Genomic DNA, 25,806 nt, shown 5'->3' with positions numbered 1-25,806 from the left:
GGTGGTAGATCAGACCTGGGTGGGCTTCCTGCAGGTATCCCAGGAATTCTTTGGGACCTTTCCTGGAAAACTGTCATACACACAGGGAAGGAACAGATGTGGTCTGGCTTTCATGTCTGCATCTGGAGCTTTCAGCATGGCCAAGACCAGGATTAAGCTAAAACCTGATGAAAGCCAATCAATAACGGGTCTTGGGCAGCTCAAGTCTGCTTTCAGCCTTTGTCTTGAGTTTCTAATAGTGGCAAACAGAAAGGTCTAGAAAATCTCCTTTCACCATTGAGAACAAACTGCTGTAAAGCAGCTTCACAGCTGCCCAGGGATGTGGGGCAAGAGCTGTTCCTTCCCCCAGCCTGCATCAAATGCCACAGAAAGAACACAAGATTAAATTTGGCTTCTGTGGGCTTTTCTGTTCTGGAAGTAATGACAGTGATAACCCAGCAGGAAGAGTCAGATATGGCATATCTGATTTTGAACTCAAAAAATCTAGGTACAGGGTTTTGATTATTTCCATGCTACCTTAAAAGAACATGTTCCAAATTTCACTGTAATTCCCAGTTTAAAATACTGCTGCAGATAGATCATTATGATTTTCAAAATGTGTTAACTCGTTATGGTCAAGGCTTCCTTTCTCAGTTATGAATTGTTTTCAGGACTTATTTAAGTTTCTAACAAGATGGGTTTGAAATTCTGCCCAAATATAGCTTGAGATATCATGTTTGAAATTTGACAGTAAAAACTGCAACAGATTTTTGCCCTCTTTGATAATTTTTAAAGAGCTTCTTCTGAGATAGAAATAACCTATGATGTGTGGGACAAACAAAGCCATAAATTAATTCCATCAGGGAAAGCACACTAACAGGAAATCTTACATTCAGTAACAAATATTCTTAATTATTCCCTTATCAGTTTGCTCAGGATCTTTCAGAGCTGAAAGGACACCAAGTGTGGTACAGGCAGACTTTTCAGCTACAGGGCCTTTAAGCATGAACTGTTTTGTTTCAGTATGCTCACATTACTCTCCCAGGGTGATGTTGTATTAATCATCCTGCTCAGATGTGTCCAAGCTCTGTGATGCATGGTGCTGTTTGCTGGGATGGATTCTCCCTTTCTGCAAGGCTGCCCAGTCCCACAGACCACGTGTGGGTGGATTACAACCCTCAGGCCTTTACACAAAGTGTGCCTACGTGCACTCAGGATCTGCTCATCCCACAACACCAGCATTTGTGCTAGCTCCAATACTTGTAATTACCAACAACCTCAAAGTGTTCCAGTCTCATATTCTGGCCTTGGTTCTCAAGAAAAAGGATAGGGAATTTCCTTCACCACTTCCATAGTAATTTTTGTCACAAAAAGTCTCTCATGATTAATTTTTAGTAAAATAACCTTAACTTAGTAAATTAACCTTAGCTTACTATATTAACCTTAATTGAAGAAATTAGCCTCAACTTAGTAAACCAACCTTAAGCTAACCTTAGCTCTACCAAGCAGTGTAATATCAAAATTAATGAATAATAATTTGCCATGTTTGTAAAGCTTTGCTACACACTATTAAACACCTGTGGCCTTGCATCCATTTATGTTATGGCTCAGCTCTGGGTGATGAAAAGCTAAATTTAATCCTCAATCCTCAGCCATGCTGGCAGACACCTGGAGAGTTCAGTGAGGTAACAGGGATCAACAGAAACTTCCTGAAAAGCTGTTTTTCCCATTTAGCACCACTGGTGATCAGCCCACTGCAGTGAGGACCCAGGAAGCAGCAGGAGGTGTAACTCACTGCAGACTGTGGGAGCTCCTGCCCCCCAGGCTCTGATCACTGCTGGGCATCACCTGCTGTGAAATGAGCTGTGAATTAAAGAGAAATGACATGTCTGAGTACTGGATCTTCCACCAGGGCCATTTAGGATACAAGCTATAAGGACTCTGCTTCACAGAAGATAAATACAAGTAGCCCTTTAAGATGCATTTTTTCCAGCTGCTGTTAACACTGCCTTTGGTTGTTCCTTCTTATTCTGCTTGGCCTGGACTTTTTTTAAGTAAGGCAGGCCTTAGGATTTTTCTGTCTCTGTTCATTGGATACCCTCCAACACAGCCCTGAAAGTTCCCAGTTTGTGTGACATCCTTGTCCTCAGCATTTTCACCAAAATTTCTTCCTGCTCCAGCTGGTGCTCTGCAGTTTGATGCCTCTGAATCAAGTTTTATTTACAGTGAGTTCTTACCCTTCCAGTGACAAAGGAAAAAGGCAGTGCAGCTGCCTCCTAACAATAAACTTTAACCAATGTTTTCTCATCTAAAGCCCATCCTTAGCAGTAGTTCTGCCAATGTGGACCACCTACTTGTTTAAAAAAGGAATATTATGTTTACAGGTTTTAAATGATGCTGACGTGCTCACATTGACCCTCAGATGTTTGCTCTATTAGATGCTTGTTCTGAACATTAAGAAGTGGGTCAGAAATAACCATATTTCTTCCAAAATTAACAGAGACCTTATGCCTCTTATTTTTGCCTTGGGTTTTTAAACTCTAAGTCTTCCTCCCATATCCAGAGGACATGCTGTACAGTAGAATTTCTGTCTAGAAACTGCTTATTTTTCCAAGTAGGTGGAGCCTCCAGAGTTCACCTTTTTAAGCACTCTTGGCACCCTTCACTGTTGACTCTGCTTTACAGTGGAGATCCCAGCACTGCTGTGACCTACTCTATGCACTCCTTTGCTTTGGGCCTGCTCCTTCCACTGAGCAGAACTTATTTAGGTTTCTTTTAGCTTTTTGTTACTGTCTTAAACATCAGATTTATCTCAGCCTTCCAAGCCTTGATTTGTGTCTGTTTCTCCATTATATTCTCTGCCACTTCCAAAAAGGCTTTGTCTTCATCATCCCTGCAGTTTCCTCTCACAGATGCAGGCTGCTGTTAGACCATCTCTGTGTCTCCTCTTGTAGGACAAACAGGCTCAGCTCCCCAACCTTCTCCTTGAAGATCATCTGCCCTGCCATAACTATCTTTGCAGCCCTTTGCTGAGCTTTTAAGGTTCTTGACATCCTGGTGGGTCCCAAACTGGTCTCACTAGGGATGAATAAAGGAGGTAACAATTTCCCTGAATCTCCTTCTCCTGATACAACTCCTTGTGCTGTTTGCACCACCTGTAATGAGAGCAGACTATTTCCTCCTTACATATTTTGGCATCCAGATTCCCTTTTATAAAGGCTCAGCCATTCAGTTCCCAGCCTGTGCTGATGTGTGGGGTTATTCCACCCCAGCACAGAACCTGACACTTCTCCCTGCTGAATTTCAGGAAGTTCTTTGTACAGTTTTCATATTTCTCAAAGTCTTTCTGGGATAAAGCTTTGTCACTTGGGATCAATAATTTTCCCTTAGTAAGCATCATCTGGAATTTGCTGCAGGGTGCACACCCCTTGTCTCATCATCCAAATCACTGATGAAGACATTGAAAAATCCTGGATGTCCTTGCTACTCCATTTGTTACTGGCCTTCAGCTGGATGTTAAGCCACTGATTTTGATACACTTTAGGCCTGGCATCACAACCATTTTTCAAGCACACTCATGCATCCTCCAATACTTTCTCAACTTGAAAATAAGGATGCTGTGGGTGAGTGTCAAAAATGTTACCTGAGCCAGGATATATTCTCCATTGTCTCTTTATTCACATAGCCAGTCTTTCCAACAGCTGTCCTTTTTCCAAAAACAAATGTCAGGAACCTCCCCTAAATAACATGATGCTTTGCAGATGGCAGACATCAACCTGGCAATCACTCATCTTTGATGGTTGCACTAGCTGGATGGTCCCTACAGCAAGGAACCTCTCTCCTTCTTTTGGCCTTAGGCTGAGGAAAGCTTTCCTAGAGGTATAATTTGGATTGCAAATTTCTCTATTCTGTGGTATCTTGAGGAATTCTTCATTTTTCTTTTACATTTGTTTTCTGATAAAAATACAACAGTTATGTTTTATTTATGGGAGTGTCTGTATTCTGTTAAAAAAACTTATCAGAGTTGTTCTTGTGTTAACTGAAAGCTGTTAAACATATCAAACATTTCAGTTGCTATGAGAAATAAGACTACTGCCTTCCTTTTGGCACCCAATTTCAGGCAGATGGAAGCTGAATTACTGCTGAAATTTCCCAGTGTTTTCCACCTATCCAGAGGCTGTCAGCAGAGGTGTTGCTTCCCTGCTGCAATTCTTCATTAGTGAGAAGTTTTTGAGGAGCAGTGAGGGCTTGAGAGGTTTGCAGGGGCTGCTCAGTGTTTAACTCCAGGTGGATGCATGTGATAATAAAACCCACAGAGGAGCCTGCTCAGTTCCTCTGGATGTGTGTAGGCTAAAAGAGACAGGGTGTGATCTCAATACCCAGACCCTTTCCTTCCCACATGCTGAATTTCTGTTTTGCTCCTTGTTTTGGGCTGCCCCTTCCCAGGAGCTGCCAGCAGTATGTAGATGACCACACTCCAACCTCCCAAGGCTGTCTCATCCTGCAGAGCCTCATGCATACCCTGGGGGATGCAACACACCCCTTCAGCTTCAGGCCATAAAAACATCACTCTTCTGGGTTGCAACACCGCCCTTAGCTTTTTTTCAGAACCTTTGTACTCAAAAACACAGCACAGAAATAAAGATAAATCTTAGGACCTAAAGGGACACCACTTGCAGCACAGAAGGGAGCCAGGGCCAAAAGCCACACAACTTGTGGGGTCAGTCTGACACAGAGGGCTTGCCCAAAGACTGAAGTCAGGCCACATCACTTGGGGTCAGGGCCAGACACTGGGCTTGGCCATTTTATATTTAGCAGAATGGACACAGCATCTGTTTGAGATGCAGCTTGTACAGGCCAAAACTTAACACCAAAGTGGGATTTTTTTTGTGACTCTTTTGCTCTGCTAATCTGAAACAGATTTACCATGCCTTGTTTAATAGGGAACAGCCTGTAAAGCTGTTAAGTGAATGAATTGCTGGTTTAGAGCTGGCTGTTTGATTCTGAGCAACTGTTTTGAAATGGCTGGCAAAAAGAGCATGTCCAGTGTTGCTGCAAGGGCTGCAATCAGCTTACCTACTGCTCTCTTCTCCTGTCCCTATTCCTTCCATTACTTTGTCTTAAGGCTACACCCAGTATTTGTCAAAAGAAGCTCTTTTAAACAGACTGCAGTCACAAACTGCTGCTTGTGTCCTATCCATGTCCTCTCTGGCATCTTCCTCCTTGAAACTTTTACATTAAGCCATTCAACCCTTGTCTCCTCTACCTGGACAGTCAGGGAAGAAACCTGAAGTATCTGTTTCATAGGTGTTTGTGTTTTATGCCCAGGAGTCCAAGAATAGGAACGTGGTCCCAGTCCTGCTGGTGTAGTCAGCTCTGAGTATACAATGCCAACCAACAATATCACTTTGTGTCTCCTTGATTCTGTGTTCAAAGTTCTAAGACCAGCATTTATGACCAACAACTTCAGAAAAAAGCAGCAGCCATCCAACTAATCACAAGTGACAAATGTCATTTAGAGTCTTGAAGGACCAGACTTTCTTTTATTGAATTGCTCAGCTCTGTACTGCTCTGCTTTGCCTGTGGGCAAAAGGACACACACTTTTCAGTGCACTTTCAAGCAGAGGGCACATGATATTTCTATGTGAGGAAGATTAGACAATGATCAGGTCTTTTACCAGCTCTTCCTTATCAGACATCAGTGAGGACAGAATTATGACTTGCACTTGCTTAGCTACTCCTCAAACTGATAGGCACCCTTCAGCCTGTTCTGCTCGATTTTGAGCTATCTCAACCTTGGTGAGTTCAAAAGTTCAGCTGAGATGTGAGCTGGATGTTCCCTCAGTGAGGCTGTGAAAAATGGAATGGGAAGGATTCTGGTACACACAGATGAACCCTGGCTACGTGTTTGTGTGTATAGCAATGCCTCAGCCAGACTGAGTGGGAGGAAGAGGTGAGGGGGGAGGGAAGTATTTCCAGATTTCTAGCCAGTAGAGGAACTTCTTTAAAAATATAGCTGTTGCTAAAGATGGGAGCAAAAGGGAGAGAGGAGGGCGATCGCACTTCACTTTTGGAGCAATTTTGCCCAAACCACAGAGAATCAAAAAGATGCCAAATTGCATTTGGTGCCTTCTGCCCTGGTCAGTATAGGAATTGCAGGCATCTCAGCTAAAGTGACCTGCAGCAAAGTGTTTGAAATCAGATTTCCTAGTGGCCTCCAAGTTCTGTGTTTTGTTGTTTCTAACAGCCTAATATCAGAGCACAGATTCATATACAACACCTCTTTGGCCACACTCTCCTGCTAAAGAACAAGTTGCTGCAAAGTCTATTTTACACAAATGGCATTAAAAGTCCTCTTCAAGTTGCTTGTGCAGCCCCCAAGTGAGCTCTGTTAGAACATCCCTGACACTTCAGGGAGGATGTGAGCAGGGCTCATGATGGTCAGGTACACAGAATCCCCCCCTTTCTAGTGTGTGAAAGCAGCTTTTAAGAAAGAACAAGTGCCTTCAGAGAGGATGTGAGCAGGGCTCACAATGGTCAGGTACACAGAATCCCCCCTTTCTAGTGTGTGAAAGCAGCTTTTGAGAAAAAACAAGTAAAACTTCCAGATACTTATTTTAAATTTACTGTTGAATTTGCAGCACTAGACAGTATTTGCAGTGAATATCTCAGATTCTCACTAAGTAAATCACAGAACCACAGGATATACTAACTTGAAAGAACCCACAAGAGCCATCGAGTGAATGGGGATGGAGTCCTGGCACCCCAAGGTTTTGGCCAGGCAGACTGAGGGAGGATTACAGATGCAAGAAGTTGTGGATGACCAATTGTGAGCATTAGCTGGGCTCTGTTAAAATCTCTGCTCACTCAATCCCTCAGAAGTTTCATTAGTGGTCTGTGCAGCTTGTCTTCTTGTAGGTCATTTTGGAAAGAAAAGTTCAAGGGGAAGAATTGTCAAAGGCTAGATGTTAATGCTGAAAGCAGTGCTTTCTAATTAGATTTCTTTAGGCAGAGGAAACTCTGTCTGACAAACACAAATTTTCTCATTGGGGATGGGATAGAGAAGGCCACCCATCTCTGAGAGAGCTGAGAAAAATCCACTTGTATTTAAAGCCTTTCAAATTTCCATTTCTAACTGCTGTGTAGGACTAAAGCACTGCCTTTAGCTCACAGTTAAAATCGGTTTCTGTACTTCCTTGCCTGCACATAACTGACCACAAAAAAAAAAATCAACATGAATTAAAAAAAAAATATATATAATGCCAGCTTGGTAAAGCTACATCTGTAAGGAACTTATTGGGTATGTTTAGTGTAGATCACTAAAGCAACAAGCTCTGTGCAATTGTCCACAAGGTGTGCACATGTGTGTTTAACAGGTGGACAGGTCTGAAGAGTATGACATTCCTCCAGCAGCAAACAAACTCATGCAAACCCAATTCTCTAATCCCCCAGCAGCCCCAAACAGCTTTCTTTTAGACCACTGGACAAACAAGAGGGTAGGAGAGTAGCTGGTCACCACACACATCCTGCTGGACGCCCAGGGACCTTCATGGGCCACAGTGCATGGCACTGTTCAAACTTCTGCACAGTGGCAAGCAGGTGACAAAGAAAGATACACAAAGAACCCATCTGAGACTAAATCAGTGTGTTACACTTTGATTGTGGTGAATTCACCTGAACCTCACAGAATCACAGACTGGGTAAGGGTGGAAGGGACCACAGTGAGTCATTTGATCCAACCTCTCTGCTCAAGCAGGGTCATCTCAGAGCACATGGCACAGGATCTTGTCCTGACAGTTCTTGGATATCTCCAGTGAGGAGGCTCCACATCCTCTCTGGGCAATCTGTGCCAGTGTTTGGTCACTGGACAGTAAAGAAGTTCTTCCTCATTTTCTGGTGGAACTTCCTGGGCATCAGTTTCTGCCCATTGCCTCTTGTCCTATTGCTGGGCACCACCGAGCAGAGCCTGGTTTGTTCTCTGACACCTCCACAGACACTGACAGACACTGATGAGGTCCCCTCTCAGCTGTCTCTTCCCAAGGCTGAACAGGCCCCGCTCCCTCAGCCTTTCCTTGGAAGAGAAAAGCTCCACTCCCTTTATCACCTTTGTTATCCACCACTGGACCCACTGCAGGAGCTCCATGTCTCCCTTGTACAGAGGACTCCTGAAATGCACACAGCACTCCAGGTTTGGCTGCACAGGGCTGAGCAGAGGGGCAGGATCACCTCTCTGACCTGCTGGCTTTGCTCTTCCTGATGCACCCCAGGATACCTTTGCCGTTCTTGGTCCCAAGAACACTGTTGGCTCATGTACAGCTCGTTGTCACCAGGACCCCCTGGTCCTTCTCCACAGAGCAGACTTCCATCAGGTCAGCCCCTAACCTGTACTGATGTCCAGGGTTATTCCTCCACAGGTTCAGGACCTTGCATTTGCTCCTTTAGTCTGAAGCACAGGTGCCACTGAGACCTCTAAAACCCCAGCTGGGCTGCCACCAAACCAGGATGTGTGTGAAACCACTGCCACCCTGGGAAAAGGAGTTGCTCTAGATCCTAACTGAAACCCCAGCTGGGATTTCTTTCCTTTTGTCTTATCCTGTACAACAGTGAATCCCTGCTGGCTTAAGCTTTGCACAACAGATAGATCCAAAAATGAAGGTTCTCTCTGTGAGCTCTTGGTGTGAGAGACAGGTTTTCATCTAGATATTGCAATTGGAGCCATTTCTGTTTAGAGGAGGAGTGAAAGTATGCAGCAAATCCCAATTCCCCTTCCAACTGTAGCAGGGATATAGAGCTATCTCTCTGCCTTCACAATGACATCTGTGAGCGGCAGAGCCAAATTCTTCCTTTTTCCTGTTTGGCTTGAAGAACTTTCATTATTTTTACAAAATGCATTAACTCCTTCAGGAAGAATTGCAAGCAAAGCATTGTGCAATGGACATACCCCCACCCTGTAGGCTGTGGCTGAGACTTTTTCCTGGTTAGCAGAAGAGCTGTGCTCACACACAGCTGAGTGTGGTACCTGACACCAAGTCCCTGGTTGCCTGCATCCTCTATGGGTTACAGATTGTGAGGCAGTACAGAGAAAACTCTCAGTGACCATAGGTATTCATCTCAGAGGGAGCTCACAGTCAAAAACCTTATGTGGAAATAAACATAAAATCTATTTTAGACCTTGTCTCTCTTGGCTTTTTCTCTTGGCTAGCCTTAATATTTACCAGTCATCATGTTGGCTTCTCATAAACCCCGTTCTTAGGCACTTATTTGTCCATGTCATGGGACCAAAAGCCTGAGTGGGGAACGTGGGGCTGCGTCTCCCGCAGCCGAGTCCCGCTGCCAACGTCACTCACAGATTCCACACCAGCCAACAGAGCTTCCTACAGAAATGCTCCCCTTGGTAAAACACTCCACCAAAACCTCCTGAAGGCACAAACCTGTTCAAAGCAAAACAGATCAACCCCCCACCCCATCCATTCTTTACAGATAAATGCAATCTTCTGAAATATAATTTAAAAAAATCCACTTCCTTTGCAAATGGCAGGAAGTTCCTAATGTAAGACCAAATAAATGACTCACCCCCCATCTATGTTTTTGCTGAAGCAGCTAAACCTGCCAAGAGTAGTTTCCAAACTGGAAATAAGTACTTAAGTGGGGATATGAATAATACCAGGCAAATCTCTGACAAAGGCATGTGAATCTTCAGTCTGTGATGTTATTTATTTATATTTTTAATTAAGGTCAATGCCCTTGGTTCAAAGCTGCATTGAATAATTTTTGGAAGGACAACAGATCTGGATGGCTACATGTCAGCATCATCCAGGGATCCAAAGACAACAACAAAAGACTATAGTAGAATAAAATTCCCAGTGGAGAGGGTGTGATATTTGATGGGTCACACAGGGAATGCTTTTAACATGAACCAGCAAACATCAAGTATATTTTTCATAAAACATGTAGCTTAATCCAAAATTATCCCTCCTGTATTGTTAGCGAGAACAAGGGAACACCCAGTTTCTTTTGCAATGACTAATAATATTACCACTGCTTAAATGTAAACAGTGTGCAGAGATCTTTCTAAACAAATGCATAATATCTTTTGCAAAATATAATGCTGTACTCCAACTTTATTTAACTCTTTTTTTGCTGCTGCAACACAACCACTGAAATTTCCTGGATTAATGCTGACATGGCAAGAAATATAATGTCAAGGGAAAGAGGAATAGTCTCATAATTAACATCTGTTTCCATAGCATTGAAATGGATGGAATTGACACCCTTTGGTGGACTTTGGATCAGGTCTCTACTCTGGTGGTTCTTCATTTGCACCATGCTCTTTTTCCCTGAAGCCTTGTTAGCATTGATTAGTTAATGGCTTTAAAGTGCTATTTAAATGCTGAAATATTGTTGCTGCCAATACTGGAACACAGAGGCAGGTTTCTGCTCAGCACATGTGATTAGTCTTTCATTAGCATGGAATTATGCCCTTTCGTTCTTTGCTTGTATGGATACCTATAATAATCCAATTCAGTAACATAAAATACAACAGCAAATCCAAGACTTGTTTACTTTACCCTTAAATATCTTGAAGACCTATGCTGTGATCTCAAGTGAAAGCACCAGCAGCACAGGAGAAGTTTCAGGTTCATTTGCACAGCCTGTTTGCTGGCATGGGAATGGAGATCTGGTCAGGGCAGCCACCCCTCCAGAGATGCTCTTCTTGAAAGGACAAGTGCATGCCAGCTGCACAGAGCTGGTTTATCAAGTGAAATAATATTTACAGTAGAAGTAGCCATTAGGATTTCTGAGGGCCCACATGGGTGGCAGCTTGTATTGCCTCCCCAGCACAGTGGTTCCTAAAGTACACACGTCTGTACACGTACAGCTGCTGCTACAGGAGCCATTCAGCTGCTGTGGGAATGCAGTGAGAGCAGTCCTGCAGCCCAGCACGGCCTGAAAACTCACTGAGGCTGTGTTGTTGCATTGTCAGCAGTGACACTGGCAAATTAAGCCTGGAAATTCCTGTTTTTCCAACCTGTCTTCTATGCAGACTTTTTTAGGAAAAGGGGAGTGATATTCCCTGAGCTTTCAGTTGTGCTCCTTTCTGGCACAGGTCAGAATTTGGATCTCTGAGTACTTTATCAATTGCATCTTTACACAGTAAAATACTTCCTAACTTGAATTTTTAGAATGACTTCATTTTCTTTCGCAATCCACCAATCTCTCAAAAGGGACTATAAATCACCATGTTATCCTCAGCCACAACTAGCAAAACAGCTGGGAGGAGTGCACGAACTACTGAAGGCTCTGTTTGGATGCACAGATTACCAGGCTTTCCAAGCAACTACTCTTTGGGACTTCCACCTACCTGCCTTCAGCATTTTTAAAGGTCCAACACTGCATGTTGGTTAAAGGTCCACTGCATGGACATGCATCTAAATAACAAACTGCAAGGCAAAAGCAAAAGAAAACACTTGATTTCAGTTTTCCAGTCCATTCCAGACTCAGCACTTGTTTTTTGACTGCAAAAGTCTGCATCTAGTGAACAGAGAATAGTTCATTTCATGTGAATCTCTGAAGCTTTCAGCCCCTTCCCCAAAAAGCAGCCAAACACAGCACACTGTAAAACTGCTTGAGGATGGGCCAAATCATACAATTCAGACACTGCCCCAGATCTGTTTTCTGAAGGACTGAATGTTTTTGAGTGAGGATATTGTTTCATGACCAGATGAAGGAAGGATTAATCTGTTGGAAAATTAGTCAAGCCCACATTCTCATTCTAGCATTTGCAGTTGTTCCATAACCTGGTACATCGAGCTAGACAGATCTTCCATAACAAACACAGCATGCCAGTGACCTGATGATGTAATTTTGAACACATGACTTCAAAATCGGCTCAGTTGCAAATTAAATTATTTGTGATGGTTTCATTGGTTTCCTGACATCACAGTTTAAAACAATTATGAAAAAGATTAGGCCTTCTATAATTCAAAAAAACAAAGAAATCACATAGAGAACAGTGCTGTCTTGGGATGACAAATGCTCTCTTGCATTGTTCAGAAATACGTTTCATCCTTGCAGACATTAATTAATCAGAGGGAAGAAAACAAAACATTTTCTTTATTTCACACTTGGTAATACTTCAGTAATAGCTGCACAACATGATCTCCTATAATTTTGTGATGAAAAAGGGAGCAGACTTCCAGGGTTCTACTTCCAAAGGCAGCAGTTTCTGACTCAGGTGCAGAAGCTGACTTGGGAGGATAAAAGCTAATATGCATTTAAACAGAAGCAAGCTTTGGTTGACTCCAGTTAATAACCTTATTATATAGCTGAGAAAACAGAGGCTGAGAGTTTAACAGAGTTTCAGAGTTTGAGGAATTTCTGATTTCCTCTTCAGGCCACCTCACAAGGGGCAATGACAACAGGCTGTGGATTTCATGTGTTTGGGTCACAGTAACATGCCATAAAAGTGAAGTCTGTTAAGTGAAATCACACACTTGAGGGAAGAGTGTTTTACAGTAAAGTCAGAAAAAGCAGCTCAGGCAGTGACAGTTTAACCCGCCTCTTGGCGGATGGCTCCACACAGAGCTGTGTATACAGAGATACTCTTTGCTCAGCAGGCCAGGGCCTCTTTTTTGGAATAAACGATTAGCTGCACTTCTTGCCAAAGGGCTGTTCACTAGGAAACTCACCCAGCACTTACAGCACCAGCTGCACCCTCTGAACTTCACCAGAAATGTGCAAAGGCATTATTTCCCTCCTGCAATTACAGTTCCTTCCTAGAGGTCATTTTAATGCGCGAGCATAAGATTTTGCAACTCTGGTAAACAGACTTTATATCACACAGAAGCATGTCCGCAGGACTTTGCCAAGACCACCTGTGGCAGGACCCCATCCTCGGCTCAGCCTTTCCCAAGGCGGCTGCTGGATCCTTGGACAAGCCATTCCACACATTCCCATCTCCTCGCCAAAGTGTCCCGGCTAATGCGGGAAGGGGGACGCGGGTCCCCGCCGCTGGCTGCTCCCCAGCCTGCGCGGGAGCTCCTCCGCCTGGGCTGCGCGGCCAGGGGGAGGCGGCCGGGGCTTGGGGGCGGGTGTCGGGGCTCCCTGGCGATACCGGGTTCCCTGCTGGTACCGGGGCTCCCTGCTGGCACCCGGGCTCCCTGTCGGGCCGGGCACGGGGCCGCAGCGGCCGGCGGGCCGAGCCCAGCGGCGGGCGGGCGGAGCCGGTGGCGGGCGGGCGGCGGCACCGCCCGGCGGGCGGGGCAGGGGCTATAAAGGCACCCGCGGGCGGCGGCCGGAGCGCGGGGCGGCAGCGGCGGCGCAGGGACAGCGGCAGCGCGGCAGGTAAGGGAGCGCCATCCGTCTTTCCATCCGTCTTTCCATCCGTCTTTCCATCCGTCTTTCCATCCACCCCCGCGGACCCCGCAGACCCCTCCAGCGTGCATCCTTGCATCACCCTCCTCCTTTTTCTCCGAGCTCCGAGCGGGGCTGTGCCGGGGGAGCGGGGGGCTCTCCTCTTTTGGAGGGGGCAGCGCACGGCCCCGAGCCGGACCCCGGCCCCTCCCGCGGGTGGGATGCTGCTGCCAAGGTCCGGATCCCGGGTGGCAGCGGGATGGGATGGGACGGGCTGCGTAGGACAACAGCTGTGCAGCCAAGGCACATACTTTCTCTAAGGAAGTTGACCGCTGGTGGTGATTGCCCGTGCTCCTCTGCTCTCGCAGCTCTGCGCTGGGGTTGGGGCAGCGGGCAGCACGGCCCCGTGTCCGCTCTGTGTCTCAGCGGGGCTGTTGTCGTCGTGTGGCGACAGGCACGGTTCCACCCGTGCTCCAGGCACTGCTCGGCTCGGAGCCCTTGAGGGGAGTGCGTGCGGTGGAGGCGCAGCCACGCACTGGAAATAAGGGATTTCACTTTTGGTGAAATAAGGGATTTCACTTCTGCCAAGGAGGAGGTTTTGGTTGACGCTTTTCATCATGGTTCAGTTTTCCTATGAAACACTTGCAAGTTGGCATTGCTCACACCATAACCTGCTATTTCACAAAGATCACAGTGCCCTGCTTAGCACCCCATCCCCAAACAGGACTTCAGAGAGAAATATTTCTCATCCATGTTATTTTGATGTTTTTCTTGCTCTGGTTTAAATAGGAACTGTATTTTGAACCTAGGAGCTGTATTTTGCACAAATGCAGTTTAGTGACGTAGAAGAGGTCAAAGACAACCTGCAGCTTTCTGTCCAGGTTCTCTTCATGATGTTTTGATTGTTTTGCTTTCTTCTGGCTTTTTAGCAACTTTTTTTTTGTGTGTGTATCGAAGTGTGTCAAAGATACACAACTGCTGCAAAACTCACTGCTGAGGGCAAGCAATGGAAATAACCTGTAAAGAGGAGCTATCAAGTGCTTCAGGCAAACATCTGACAAGCTTGCCTTGCTGTTTCTAGCCTTGGCTGTTACAGGTATAATTTACCTCAAAACTTCAGCCAGTGGCATTGAGCAGTGCACTTTGAACTTGGCTCTGGGAACGTATTTGGTGGTTGGTTTTTGTGTTTTGATTTTTTGGTTGGTTTTTTTTTTTTTTTTGGGGGGGGGGGTTTTTTTTTTTTGGTTTTTTTTTTGTTTTTTTTTTTGGGTTTTTTTTTTTTTGTGTGTGTATCGAAGTGTGTCAAAGATAGACAACTGCTGCAAAACTCACTGCTGAGGGCAAGCAATGGAAATAACCTGTAAAGAGGAGCTATCAAGTGCTTCAGGCAAACATCTGACAAGCTTGCCTTGCTGTTTCTAGCCTTGGCTGTTACAGGTATAATTTACCTCAAAACTTCAGCCAGTGGCATTGAGCAGTGCACTTTGAACTTGGCTCTGGGAACGTATTTGGTGGTTGGTTCTTGTGTTTTGATTTTTTGGTTGGTTGTTTTTTTTTTTTTTTTTTTTGGGGGGGGGGCTTTTTCTGTTTTGGTTTGTTTTTGGTATTTTCATTAGGATTTTATTTTTTGTGTGTGGACTTTTCTTTCCCGTTGTTTATTTTAATTTTGTGGTCTTTTAAGCAGAGTCTAATGTAGTTTGACATAGAATGACTGTGTTTTTATCACAGGTAGTTGAGTAAACAGCAGGCAGCTAATGCTGTATGATGTTCTGTGCACAGCAAGAATTTAATGACTTTGGATGAAATGCTAAAGCTTGGAGTAGGTGCAGCACAAATAGTGATTCTTAAAGGCCTGTACAGCTCCCAGAGTACTAATGAGTCCCAGGCCCTCAAAGAAGAGTAACTCATGAATGTGTTCAGGAGGAACTGGTGTGTGTTTTGATATGGAAAACACAGGTGCAATGAAAGCAGGTTTTAATGCAGTAATGACGGACTCCTTAGGGTTTGGCTTTTACACCTAATATTTTTCAGTAAAAGCTAAACAGATGCCACAGCATAATGGTTCAGGGACCTGGAGGCCTCAGCTTCTGAGTCCTTTGCACAGCAGAAAACTGAATGGGTTTGATTTCAACTTTGAAAACTTTGAACAGGAATTTCTACAAGTACTGAACTGCGAGATCACAGAATGGTTTTGTTTGAAAGAATATCTGTTTCAACTCCCCTGCCATGGACAAGAATGCCTTCAACTAGACCAGGTTGCTCAAGGCCCCATCCAGCCTGGCCTCGAACACTTTCAGGGATAAAGCATCCACAGCTTCTCTGGGCAGCCCGTGCCAGTGCCTCAGAATGAAGGCACAATGAAGAATTTCTTCCCAATATCTAGCTAAAATGGACTTTCTTTCACTTTAAAGCCATTCCCCCTTGTCCTGTCATTACACAGCCTTGTAAAAAGATGAGTTCTTCCCCTGAGAATGGGCACTGCAAAGTGAGTGACCTTGAACCAGACTGGGGAAGAAGGGTCTAGACAAACTAGGGTTTGCATTTGTTTCCCTTAGAAAGAAGGGTTTGTGTTCTTATTTCCTGCATTCATTTGTCTCTTTACCAAGATGACAGCAAGATAGAGATGTCAAAGTGTCAGGTGTCCACAGAATTAGTCAACAGCCAAAGAAGTGTCACCCTCTGCTGAGGGAGGGCTGCCACATGCACTGCCTGTGTTTGGGAACCAGCACCTGGGCTACCAGAAAACAAGCTCTTAAGGTTTTCAGTTTTGTGCCTTCCACAATGGCTTTTTTTTATTCACGCCAAAAGAAAAAGAACACTAAAACTCTGGCAGACCATCTGGGTAGATTGTATGAATGCTCAGTAAAACCAGCAGGATTCCCCTATTGTCTTTCCTCCAGTGGGAAGTACTCTGCTCTTTGGATATTCTTTTTTGGACTATGACAATTACATGGGGAGATTACAGGGCACCTTTTGGAACACTTTGGCAAGGGAACCTGATCCTTAGAGGTAGTTATAGGGCAATTAAGTAATTTGCACTTGTAGTTCAGGTGAGATTAGCAGTGAAGCATTGGGAGAAAAATTCTTTGATTCATGTTTTTAAGCCTAAGTGATTAATTTCTTTGACTGAAGTGCAACATAAATCTTCTCATGACCAGCTTAAGAGATTTTGACAAACTTCTAACTTCCCACAGAAAATACTGTTTTTTTCACTTACCTCATTAGAGCACAAAACATAGAGCATATATGTAATGAGACATTTCCTGCTTTTATTGTCTCAAAATAGACAAAGAGTAAGAGAAAAGATACAGAAAGGGTGAAGCTGGCTTGAAGCTCTTCAGAATGAACATGAGCAGAAACTGCGAAACTCTCAGAAATAATCCAAATTCTAATTGCGGTGGATCAGCAATGTTTACATCATGTGCACAGCTGGAAGCTTAAGGCAGCAAAAGCCTGTTTGCTGTCAGGGAGGGCAGAGCCTGGGGAAGCAATGGCCTGGATCAGTTCAGTCACAGCAATGTGCAACATCAGTGACTGTCTCTGACTGCCATGGTTTCATCACTTGCAAGGAAAACCTTCCAATATACAGGAAATGCAACTGCTTATCATTAACCAGGATGAAATACTGGTTCTGGAGATGAAGTAAGACCTCCAGGTGACTTTTTAGGTCTAACTTTCAAGTTCAGTCACAGCACCTAGAAATACAGAAGTATGGAGGACCCCAATTTTTCCTGTCAGTGTGTTGTTAAAAGATGGCACTGCACTTACAGACTGCCCCTGGCTTCAGCTTTTGGTGTGAATTTGAATGTTTACCTAAAGCAGGATGGTGCTGTCCCTGAAGCTGCCTCTGTGGAGAATTTCCCTGGGCAGTTAGGTGGGGACTGATCTCCAGTTTCAGTATCTCATAATAAAATCATAAAGGGTTGGAAGGGACCTTAAAAACCCCCTAGTTCCACCCCCTCTGCCATGGGCAGGGATGCCACCCACTAGATCAGGTCCAGGAACATCAGTTACTCCTCTGCCTTCTGTCCAAAGCTTTATCCCATGAGTTCCAAGTAAATTACTTGTTACTACTGGAAAGTTAGGGGAAATACTCTGCAACTGTTTCAAAGACTAAGAGTAAGCCAAACCCATTTTCAGGTTCAGTGGTGTGTGTTCCTATGGATTACTAAAATCTGGGTTAGACATCTTGGAAATCAATGGCTGTGAATATATAATGGCTATTGAACTTGGTGTTTCTGTCAAATAGTGACAGCTTTTTTCACCATCTGTGCCACTTCTAGAGCCCTGGGTGACTTGAGTGAGGGACAGCTAGTGGGAGGTAATCCCTACTGTCAATCTCCTTTGGCTGTGGTTTTTAAGCAGCAGTAAGGAGCCATTTAGAGCTTTTCCTGAATATGTGTTCACATATCATTGAAGTGTTATTATGACATAATTAATCCCAGTACTGAGTCCATGTGGATCAGTACCATTATTTGACATTTAAACCAGAACAGCAAGTGTGGAGTATAGAAAAAAGTAAAGCCTGAAATTGTCCAAGTGTCAGACTTGAATGTGCAAGCTCCTATGTTGGATGATGAGGGCGATGAGTTTGGTTTTGCTTTTGTCTCTGCAGGGCTGCTGCAGGTTCAGGCCTATTTTGTTTCCCAGCTGGCCAGAGAGTGTTGCCTTTGGATAATGCCCAGGAGTTTGTCGTCAGAGGGGGTGTTCTCCATGCAGAGGTGTGCTTGCTGATGCACAGCTGGACTGCCTGTGCTGAGGAAATTTTCCACAGCTGTATCTCTTTGTACTAAGCAGGATGTGTGTCAGTTTTGCTGCTCTTATTTTGTGTGGCTGATCACGTTTCCTATGTTTCTTTTGGGTTTGGGGCTGCTTCCTTTCAGTTAGTTGTCAAAATTTTAATATATCTTTTTCATCTGTCAAGGTTTTTCTTTTGGCAGCTGGAAGTTAGTCAATATAGATCTTCCTTTTCAAGACCTGTTTTTAGAACTGGGTATTCACTACTTTTTGAAGCCATCAACTGGTTGCTTCCTGCCTGACCTAAGTATAGCTTTTTTAGCTTATTTTCTGCCGTGGATGTGTAGGGCTGGTCTGCTAGACCTGTACATATGAAGTAGAAATTAGTGAAAACACCAAACATAAGGACTTAGTGCAGCATGAAAACCCAACTCACTGCAAAACAAATCTTTCCACTTGCATTCAACCATTCCTTGGGTGTTTTGTGTGTATGTGTTGTTTTTCTGTCCTTGCCATTTCATCACTTTTACAACCTGACTTTTCTTATAACCTGCCTTTAGAAAATTCTGAATTTTAGGAAGCGCAAACTAAATAATAAGGATCTTGAACTCTAATGCCCTCATAAAGACTCTGTAGGTGGAGGCAATGTGACAAAAAAGGGGTAACATCTGGTAGTGTGTTTACTGGTAGGCATAATCTGTAATGGAAAAGTAATCAGCGAAGTAGGATGCAACTTTCAAAGGAACTTTTATTTGTGAACACAATAAACAGACATGGGAAATGCACTGTTCAAGAAAGGAAGGATTGCTCTTGCCGTGGGTTTTTGGGTTGCTTCCTTCAGGAAGCTCATGTGCACCTTGTCAAACTCATGATGTCACTTTCCTGCTGCCATAGTCTAGAGTGCTCTAAACATGCTTTGCATGTACTGTAACATATCCCTGCTAAATTTTAAGATGTATTTTTATCCTCTGACAAAGTTGTGGCTTTCTGGGCTATGGGACTAATTAGAAGCACTGCAGAATTTTGTGATGACCTTTTATATTTTCTTTCCTAGATGATTCAGTTTAAGAGCATCACATTTTTTCCTATCTGAAACTATGAGTTTTATGAAGTTTTACATAAAATCCCAGTGCTATATAAAAGCTTGGACATGTATAACTCCAACCCTTCTTGTAAACACAGCCTGGAAAGTGATAAAGTTCTCTGCCTGTGATAGGCACTAACCTGGAGTGTAGATGGGTAAGGCTTTGAAATAAGTCAGCAGAAGATGGTGAATTACCTTTTGCCTACTTTGAAGGATTTAGAAAGGGCTTGTTTTGGGAAACAAGGAAAATTCAAAATTCTGGTACTCTGGTACTGGATGTTGCTGATTTAGACACTTCATCACCAGTGCCACCTGTTGTGGTACAGGCTGTGTGCTCAGCCCTTGGGAAGATCATATTGTATATTTGGGTGCTGATGCTTGCAGGCAGTGGAAAATGCCCAGATGTAGTCCCACGTAATTCAGCATGAGAAAATGCTTACATTTGGGTAACTTTATAAAGGGACTTGCTTGGGAAGAATGAAAGATATGTCTTAACACAATGGCCATTTGTGCAAATTTGAGTTCAAATTATGCTGTAGAAGGCTAAAGTTCATCCTAGAAAAGGGAACTGGCCACGCATGGGAACAGAATAATATCCATAAATTATACTTTTCTCCTCAACAAACAAGCAAAAACCCTCATGCACTCATCATGGAAAACTTCAGCCCAGACATTTTGGCAGGGGTTAGAAAGAACTTGTAATAGCAATGACCAAGCAATTTTACTAGGTGGTAGAACAAGTCATCTATGTACTCAGAAGCTGCAACCTGTATAGTACAACCTCATGAATAAATATAAATTAAGAAATGTCATCAACCTTAGTTGTGATGCTTTTGTAACTTAAGTCCTCATCATTGCAACATCAATGTGAAAATGCAAAACATATAAAAAGAATCCACTATAATCTTGTGAGGGTGCAACATAGAGAGGCAGACAACATTCCTCATCTCTGAGTATACTGTGAGCCTCTCCCTTCTGGAATAATCTCAGGGTGTTTTTGCCTCTAACTTTGACAGTGCCACCCACTTGTTGAAGCGGCTGCAGCTGGGCAGCAGCTCTGAGCTGTTAAAGCATGGCAGATCGAGAATGGGAGGGGGCAGGGAGCATGTCCTGACACTGGTGAGCTGCAGGAACAATAGCTTTTTTCTTGTCTGTTGAGGCTGTAATCTTTGTGGCAGAAGCTGTGTCTTCCATGTTATGAAATACCTAATCCATCTCTGCCCCCTCATAACATCTCTGCTATTTCCTCTGCCCCCAAAGCCCAGCCCAACACCCCAGTGCAGAGCAGGTGTCAGGTCCTGTACCAGTGCATCACCTTTGATCTTTGTTCCAGACCCTTGTGTGTGGTCAGGGGAAGGAGCACTGGGATGGATGCAGAGGAGGGTGCTGGGGCAGTGGAAGGAGACGGGTTGGCTGGTGGGGTGGGTGTAAGGAAACAAAGCCTGGGAAAGCAGCTGATTGCTCTTCATCCCTTCCACCTCCAGTGCTGCTACCCATGGCCTGCAGCCCTTTAAAGCTAAAGCACAACACTGGCACCAGTGTGAATGGGCAAATCTCTCTTTTTTTAAAGATCTGGTTCCAACCCTTCTTCTGCTAGGCCAGGTTGCTCAAATCCCCATCCAGCCTGGCCTTGAACACTTCTCTGCATTACCAGACAGAACCACTTGTCACAGAGGTGTGACCCGAGCCAGTTTCAGGTGAACATGAACTTTTTGAGAACTTCATTAGGGTTTGTAATCTGTCCCCCATGGAGCTCTGATGTTATAGTGTAGGTAGCATTAAGGATTGCTACAATAGGAAAGCCCTAAAGCATTGAAATCTTTCTATTTCCTTGCAGCTAGGAAGAGAGAGCTGCTCATTATATTGGGAGGGGTACAGTGATGGGGACAGCAGGAGTGTCCTTTGGACCCTTCCCATAGCCAGCTTTTACTCCTGTGGAACACGGGAGGACCTCAAGCTTTCTAAGGAACATTGTTCATGGCATCCCACGGAGAGAGGGTTGTGCAAGATGCATTGCAACAGTTTCTTGCTCAACATCTGTGGGGTGGGCAGAAGGGCTGCTGCCAGCTCCCTGTGTTCTGGTGCTGCTCTCCATGTGCAGCTGCCAGCGTGGTTTGTGTGTGGATGCTGACCAGCCCTTGGTGTGAGGGTCTGGCAGCTTCAGGGCTGTGTCTGATCCCGGGGTGACCACTGAGCTCTGTCCCTCAGGCACTGGGGCCAGCGGCACGAGTGGAGACGAGCCAGGGGAGGTGGGCTGGAGCTGAGCCTGCAGATCTCCTCCCTCACTGCAGGAGAGTGTCCCAGCTGCTGGCAAGGGGTCTGGGGGAGATGCTGTGGCCCCCAGCTGTGCCCTTGTGCTGGCTCAGCTGCTGGCTCTGTCCCTGCAGCTGTCTGTCTCCCTGTGGCTTCACCCGGCTGCTCCTTGGCACGGGGCTCGAGTTCTTGGCTGGAAGGTCTTGGTTTCCTAATCAGATTGATTAGCACACAGCATAAGTGTGAAGTTAAAAATGGTTAAAACTTAAGGTTCTTGTTTTTTTGGCTTGAAAAAAATCGCTGTTATGCTACATTATCTTCCTAACAACTCACATTTGGGTTTGTTTTTTTTTTTTTTCCTTTGGCTGCCAGCTCTCATTTTCAAATAAAGCCTTCATAAAAACCTGCTGATAGAGTAACTCACAAAGAGGGTTGAAACAAAATAAAAGTTAAATGGTTAGAAAAAAGTAATTTAGTATCAGCAGTGTATTGTGCTTGAGGAGGGCTAGGTGACAGCAGCTCCCAGGACACCTATGAACTGGAGACCACCAGGCAGCACAACTGTTTCAGTTCCCTGATAATATTTGGTTTAATGCTTTGATTCCTGACCTTTTCGCATTTGAAACTTCAGGCTATTTAAGCGTTCTGCTTTCAAACTTCCTTTGTCTCAGGTTATTAACTTTTAGTTACAAATTGAGATAATGTGTAACTGGAGGCTAAGGAAGCCTGGAGACTCCCAGGTAGTTGAGCGTCTTCAACTTTTGACACTTCCTGCTCGAAATGTTTGTTCAGATCCTATTTAAATGTCAAAGTAATTTGCCTTTTTTAAAGGGGAGGAACTGCTGTAAAACCGCTTTCATAATTTATTGTGTGGAATGATGACAGAGAAAAGCAGTAACTGAACACAAAGGACCTCGTGATAGCAACGCCTGTAACAAAGAGTAGTTTAAACAGGGCAGAGTGGGGGCAGATGCTTATGCATGAACTGTTTGGATGCTTGCAAATGAATAATTTGGTTCACAAACAGGAAGATTTAATTTATGAACTTTGTTATAAAATATCTGAGATGTAAACTGCACTTAGAGATGCATTCTGCCCCAAAACCACACATGGGTGCTATGAACCGTCTTGTCTTGCTGTCCACTTATCTCTGTTTAGTCTCTGATTAGTGGAGACTAGTGTTTTTGGGGTTGTTTTTTTTTTTTTTTTTTTTTTTCAAGATTGAAGTGAGTTTGCAGTAACCATGTTTATGTTAGGCCAGTCAGACAAGTTTACAGCATTTACTGTTAATGACTGGAAGAGTCTAACTGACCGTGGAAGGTTCAAAGGCTGTTTGAGCATTGCAGTAACCTTTCTTCATTGTCAGATGCCTGAGAATGGTTATTTTTTTTTTTTAAAGTGGATATTTGCCAATCGAGTTTTTCAGAGCTTTGGAGACATTTTGGCTCTCTCCATTCTTCTCTCATTCTTGCATAACTGCTCTGGGAGCTGCTACAGGGGCACAAAACCTCCACCACCCCTGTCCTTCCTACCTTCGTTAGTGACAGTGCAGAAGACACCCATAGTTTTCAAGGGATAAAATGCAGAGTGATGGGACTGCCTTGGAAACACTTTTCATCTGTGGTCCTGGAGCACAAGTATCACGTGGTCCCTCTCTCTCCAAAGAGAACAACACCAGTTCTTGGGAGCTGGGACCCTCAGTACTCACAACTGTTTCCCTCTTTACCATTAGATGCTCATCAGTATTTAATCCCACATGCAAAGTGATTGCTGTCCCTCCTGCTTGCTCAGCCTCCAGGGAGGAGAATGCCATCAAGATGCTTTGGTTACCCTTCTACACACCAGTACTCAAATGGAGAATAATCTCTGCTACCAGTGTTTAAACAAGCAAATTTGAGGAAATTGCCTTCTTTATGAAACTCAGGCAGGAGCCTTTTGTTGCTCTTTCTTTTGTATGATAGTATATAAATAAGAAATGGTTGGATGTGAGGGCAGAAAAATGCTGTAGAGCTGTTAGCAGTGACACCAATCCCTTCATGGGTGTGAGGCCATTGTGTTTGATTTTGCACTCCATGGCACAAGCTTGGACAACCCTGTATGTGCCTTCAGAAATAGGAAGTTTGAAATGGGAGATCTTGGAATTTGTTTTGCTTTTGTGCTTGAAAGGAATTTGTTCACACTGATGTTTGGTATTTATGATCGCAGTGTTTCTGGGGTCTGAGGATGGCCTGATGTGTGCCTTCTTAGCCTCTTTGCTGGGATCTCTGCTATCAAAGCCAGGCTGCACATTTATCCTGTACCTTCTGCTACCAAAACAAGGCTGCAGCAATGATTGTCCCTCCAGCAATGATGCAGAGGGAGAGGGGATGTGTTCTGAACTTTTGATATCAAAATAATCAGGCTCCTGACAGAAATTCATGAGCTACTAGCCAGTTGCTGTAGTGGATTTGGAACAGTGGGATTGAGCTGGAAGGGATGTATAGAAAAACCTCTGAATGAAATTAGCCAACACAGATGACTTCACCCTACCCCACACTTTGCTTGCTTCCTAAAGTCTGATGCCTTTCCTACTTCTTGGCAAAGGTCGATATGCCATCACTTTTAAAGCATTTTGCCACCTCAGAAGTGTTTTAAACATTTAGTTTTCTCTTAAAGTATAATTATTTTAAGACAGGTACCTGGATACCTGTTGGGTTGGGTGGTCACTTGGTGGAAGTGGCTTATTCTGGGGAGGAGAACCTGGGACCTCTCAGCAGACTGAATTGGCCAAGCAGAGTGAAAAAAAGCTGTTTTTCTCCAAGTTGGCAACTTTTCACTATTGCTTCCAGATATAAATGAACTTTGTCTTTGGAAGGCATCTGTGAGGGAAGTGCTTTGAAATGTGTATAAAGGGATGCTTGTATGGTTATCTATTTAGGAGAGTTGTGCAGATACATTGGCTTTGAGCTGCCCTGTCACATAACAGAGGGCAGCACAAAGCACCTATTTAGAAAGTAAAAAATTTGTGCTGAACAAGGGTGGTACAAAGCCACTTCCCCATCTTTCTCCTTAGAAAATAAGATGTTTTTTGCAGTGCTGTCAGATAGCAGGGCTTTGTTTGCCAGCTCTTGTGAACAAACAGTGTGTTGTTATCGCGCCTTGATGCAAGGTTGCCGCTGGGTAGGAATGTTTCAGGTATTCCTGATGCACAGAAGGAAAACCCACAGCTTGGAAAAGTCTGATCTGAAAACACTGTGGCTCCAAGATATGGTATCTTTCCAGTAGTGAGAACTTGGTGAAGGTAGAGCTTTGTTCAGCAGACTTGGTGGCAGTCGTGCAATCTGCTGGTCAGCACTTCCTAATGCCGGCTCTTTCGGAAACACAGAGCAACAACTTTGAACTCTTGTGAAAACAGGATTGTTTTTAAGGCTATAAAAAGCATCCATCGTGTTCTTTTTTGGCACAGTTTTTTCACTCATTTGTAGTCAATGCTCTGAGTCCCTGAAAATGCAAAACTACCCCATGTAAACAGCTCTATTCCACAAGCAGTGGCTGCAGCTTTGTCCCCTGAGCCACTTCTTGCTGGGAAACTTCAGGGACCTGCCTTCTTACTCTCCTCACCTTTGGCAAGCCATAGAAAAATCTCTTACACTTCTAAGCCCTACTGCAGAATTAGGCGTAATATTAAGGTATTTGTCTTAACAGAACTTGCTGAATTAAAAAAAAAAAAAAAGCTCTTGGGTGCAATTGCATATGGATATTTCAACCTCCAAATATTACAACATTTGTTTTTCCTCTCTGCTGAGTCCAGTGGCCCACTATGTAGAATGGCAGACTACATAGAAGGCTGTAATAAGAAAAAACATGTAACATTTGCTAAAATGTCACTTGCATTTTTTCAAAATTTTCCAATTTTTTTTTTCTGGTTATTCTTTATGATTAAAATTTGTAATGGACAAAACACAATGGAAAACCTGGAGAAAAGGGTGAATCAGAGTCACCAAAAAAACCATGTAACATTTGCTAAAATGTTACTTGCATTTTTTCAAAATTTTGCGATTTTTTTTTTTCTGGTTATTCTTTATGATTAAAATTTGTAATGGACAAAACACAATGGAAAACCTGGAGAAAAGGGTGAATCAGAGTCACTTGATTCTCCTGACTATTAAAGTACCTCTGATGTCCTCTTGTAAATTTGAACTACGAAGCACTGACAGTGGGGTTAGTTTTGGCTCTGTCTTCATGCCTCAGCTGGTGGTGTAAAATATTAATGAAAAATTTCTGTAAACTTAAAATCTTAAAATCTCCCCAGTTGCATAGCTAGCAAGAAGAGCTCCTAAATTCCAAAGCTATTTGAACATGAATGGACACCCACCTTTTTCCAGCATTAAAACACTCTTTTAGTCTTGAGTGTGTCCCTT

The 25,806-nt window shown here is 43.9% G+C and overlaps 1 protein-coding gene across 2 annotated transcripts in view; it reads left to right on the top strand.

Annotated features, from left to right (window-relative positions):
* Positions 1–13,255: 13,255 nt before the first annotated feature.
* NDRG1 (N-myc downstream regulated 1) overlaps positions 13,256–25,806 on the top strand; it is a 40,097-nt gene continuing 27,546 nt past the window's right edge. The window contains exons 1-2 of one of the 2 annotated variants that reach the window (XM_039715417.1): positions 13,308–13,323; positions 17,948–18,053. In XM_039715417.1, the coding sequence (XP_039571351.1) occupies positions 18,010–18,053 (44 nt within the window). In that variant the 5' untranslated portion in view covers positions 13,308–13,323; positions 17,948–18,009. Of the gene's footprint in view, positions 13,324–17,947; positions 18,054–25,806 lie in introns of both variants that reach the window. The other variant, XM_039715418.1, reaches the window with a different exon arrangement.

The sequence above is a fragment of the Passer montanus genome, unplaced genomic scaffold (assembly GCF_014805655.1).
Source record: "Passer montanus isolate IOZ18808 unplaced genomic scaffold, ASM1480565v1 scaffold33, whole genome shotgun sequence".
Taxonomy (NCBI): domain Eukaryota; kingdom Metazoa; phylum Chordata; class Aves; order Passeriformes; family Passeridae; genus Passer; species Passer montanus.
Note: the sequence above shows the minus strand (reverse complement) of the source record. Positions and strands in the feature narration are given on the sequence as shown.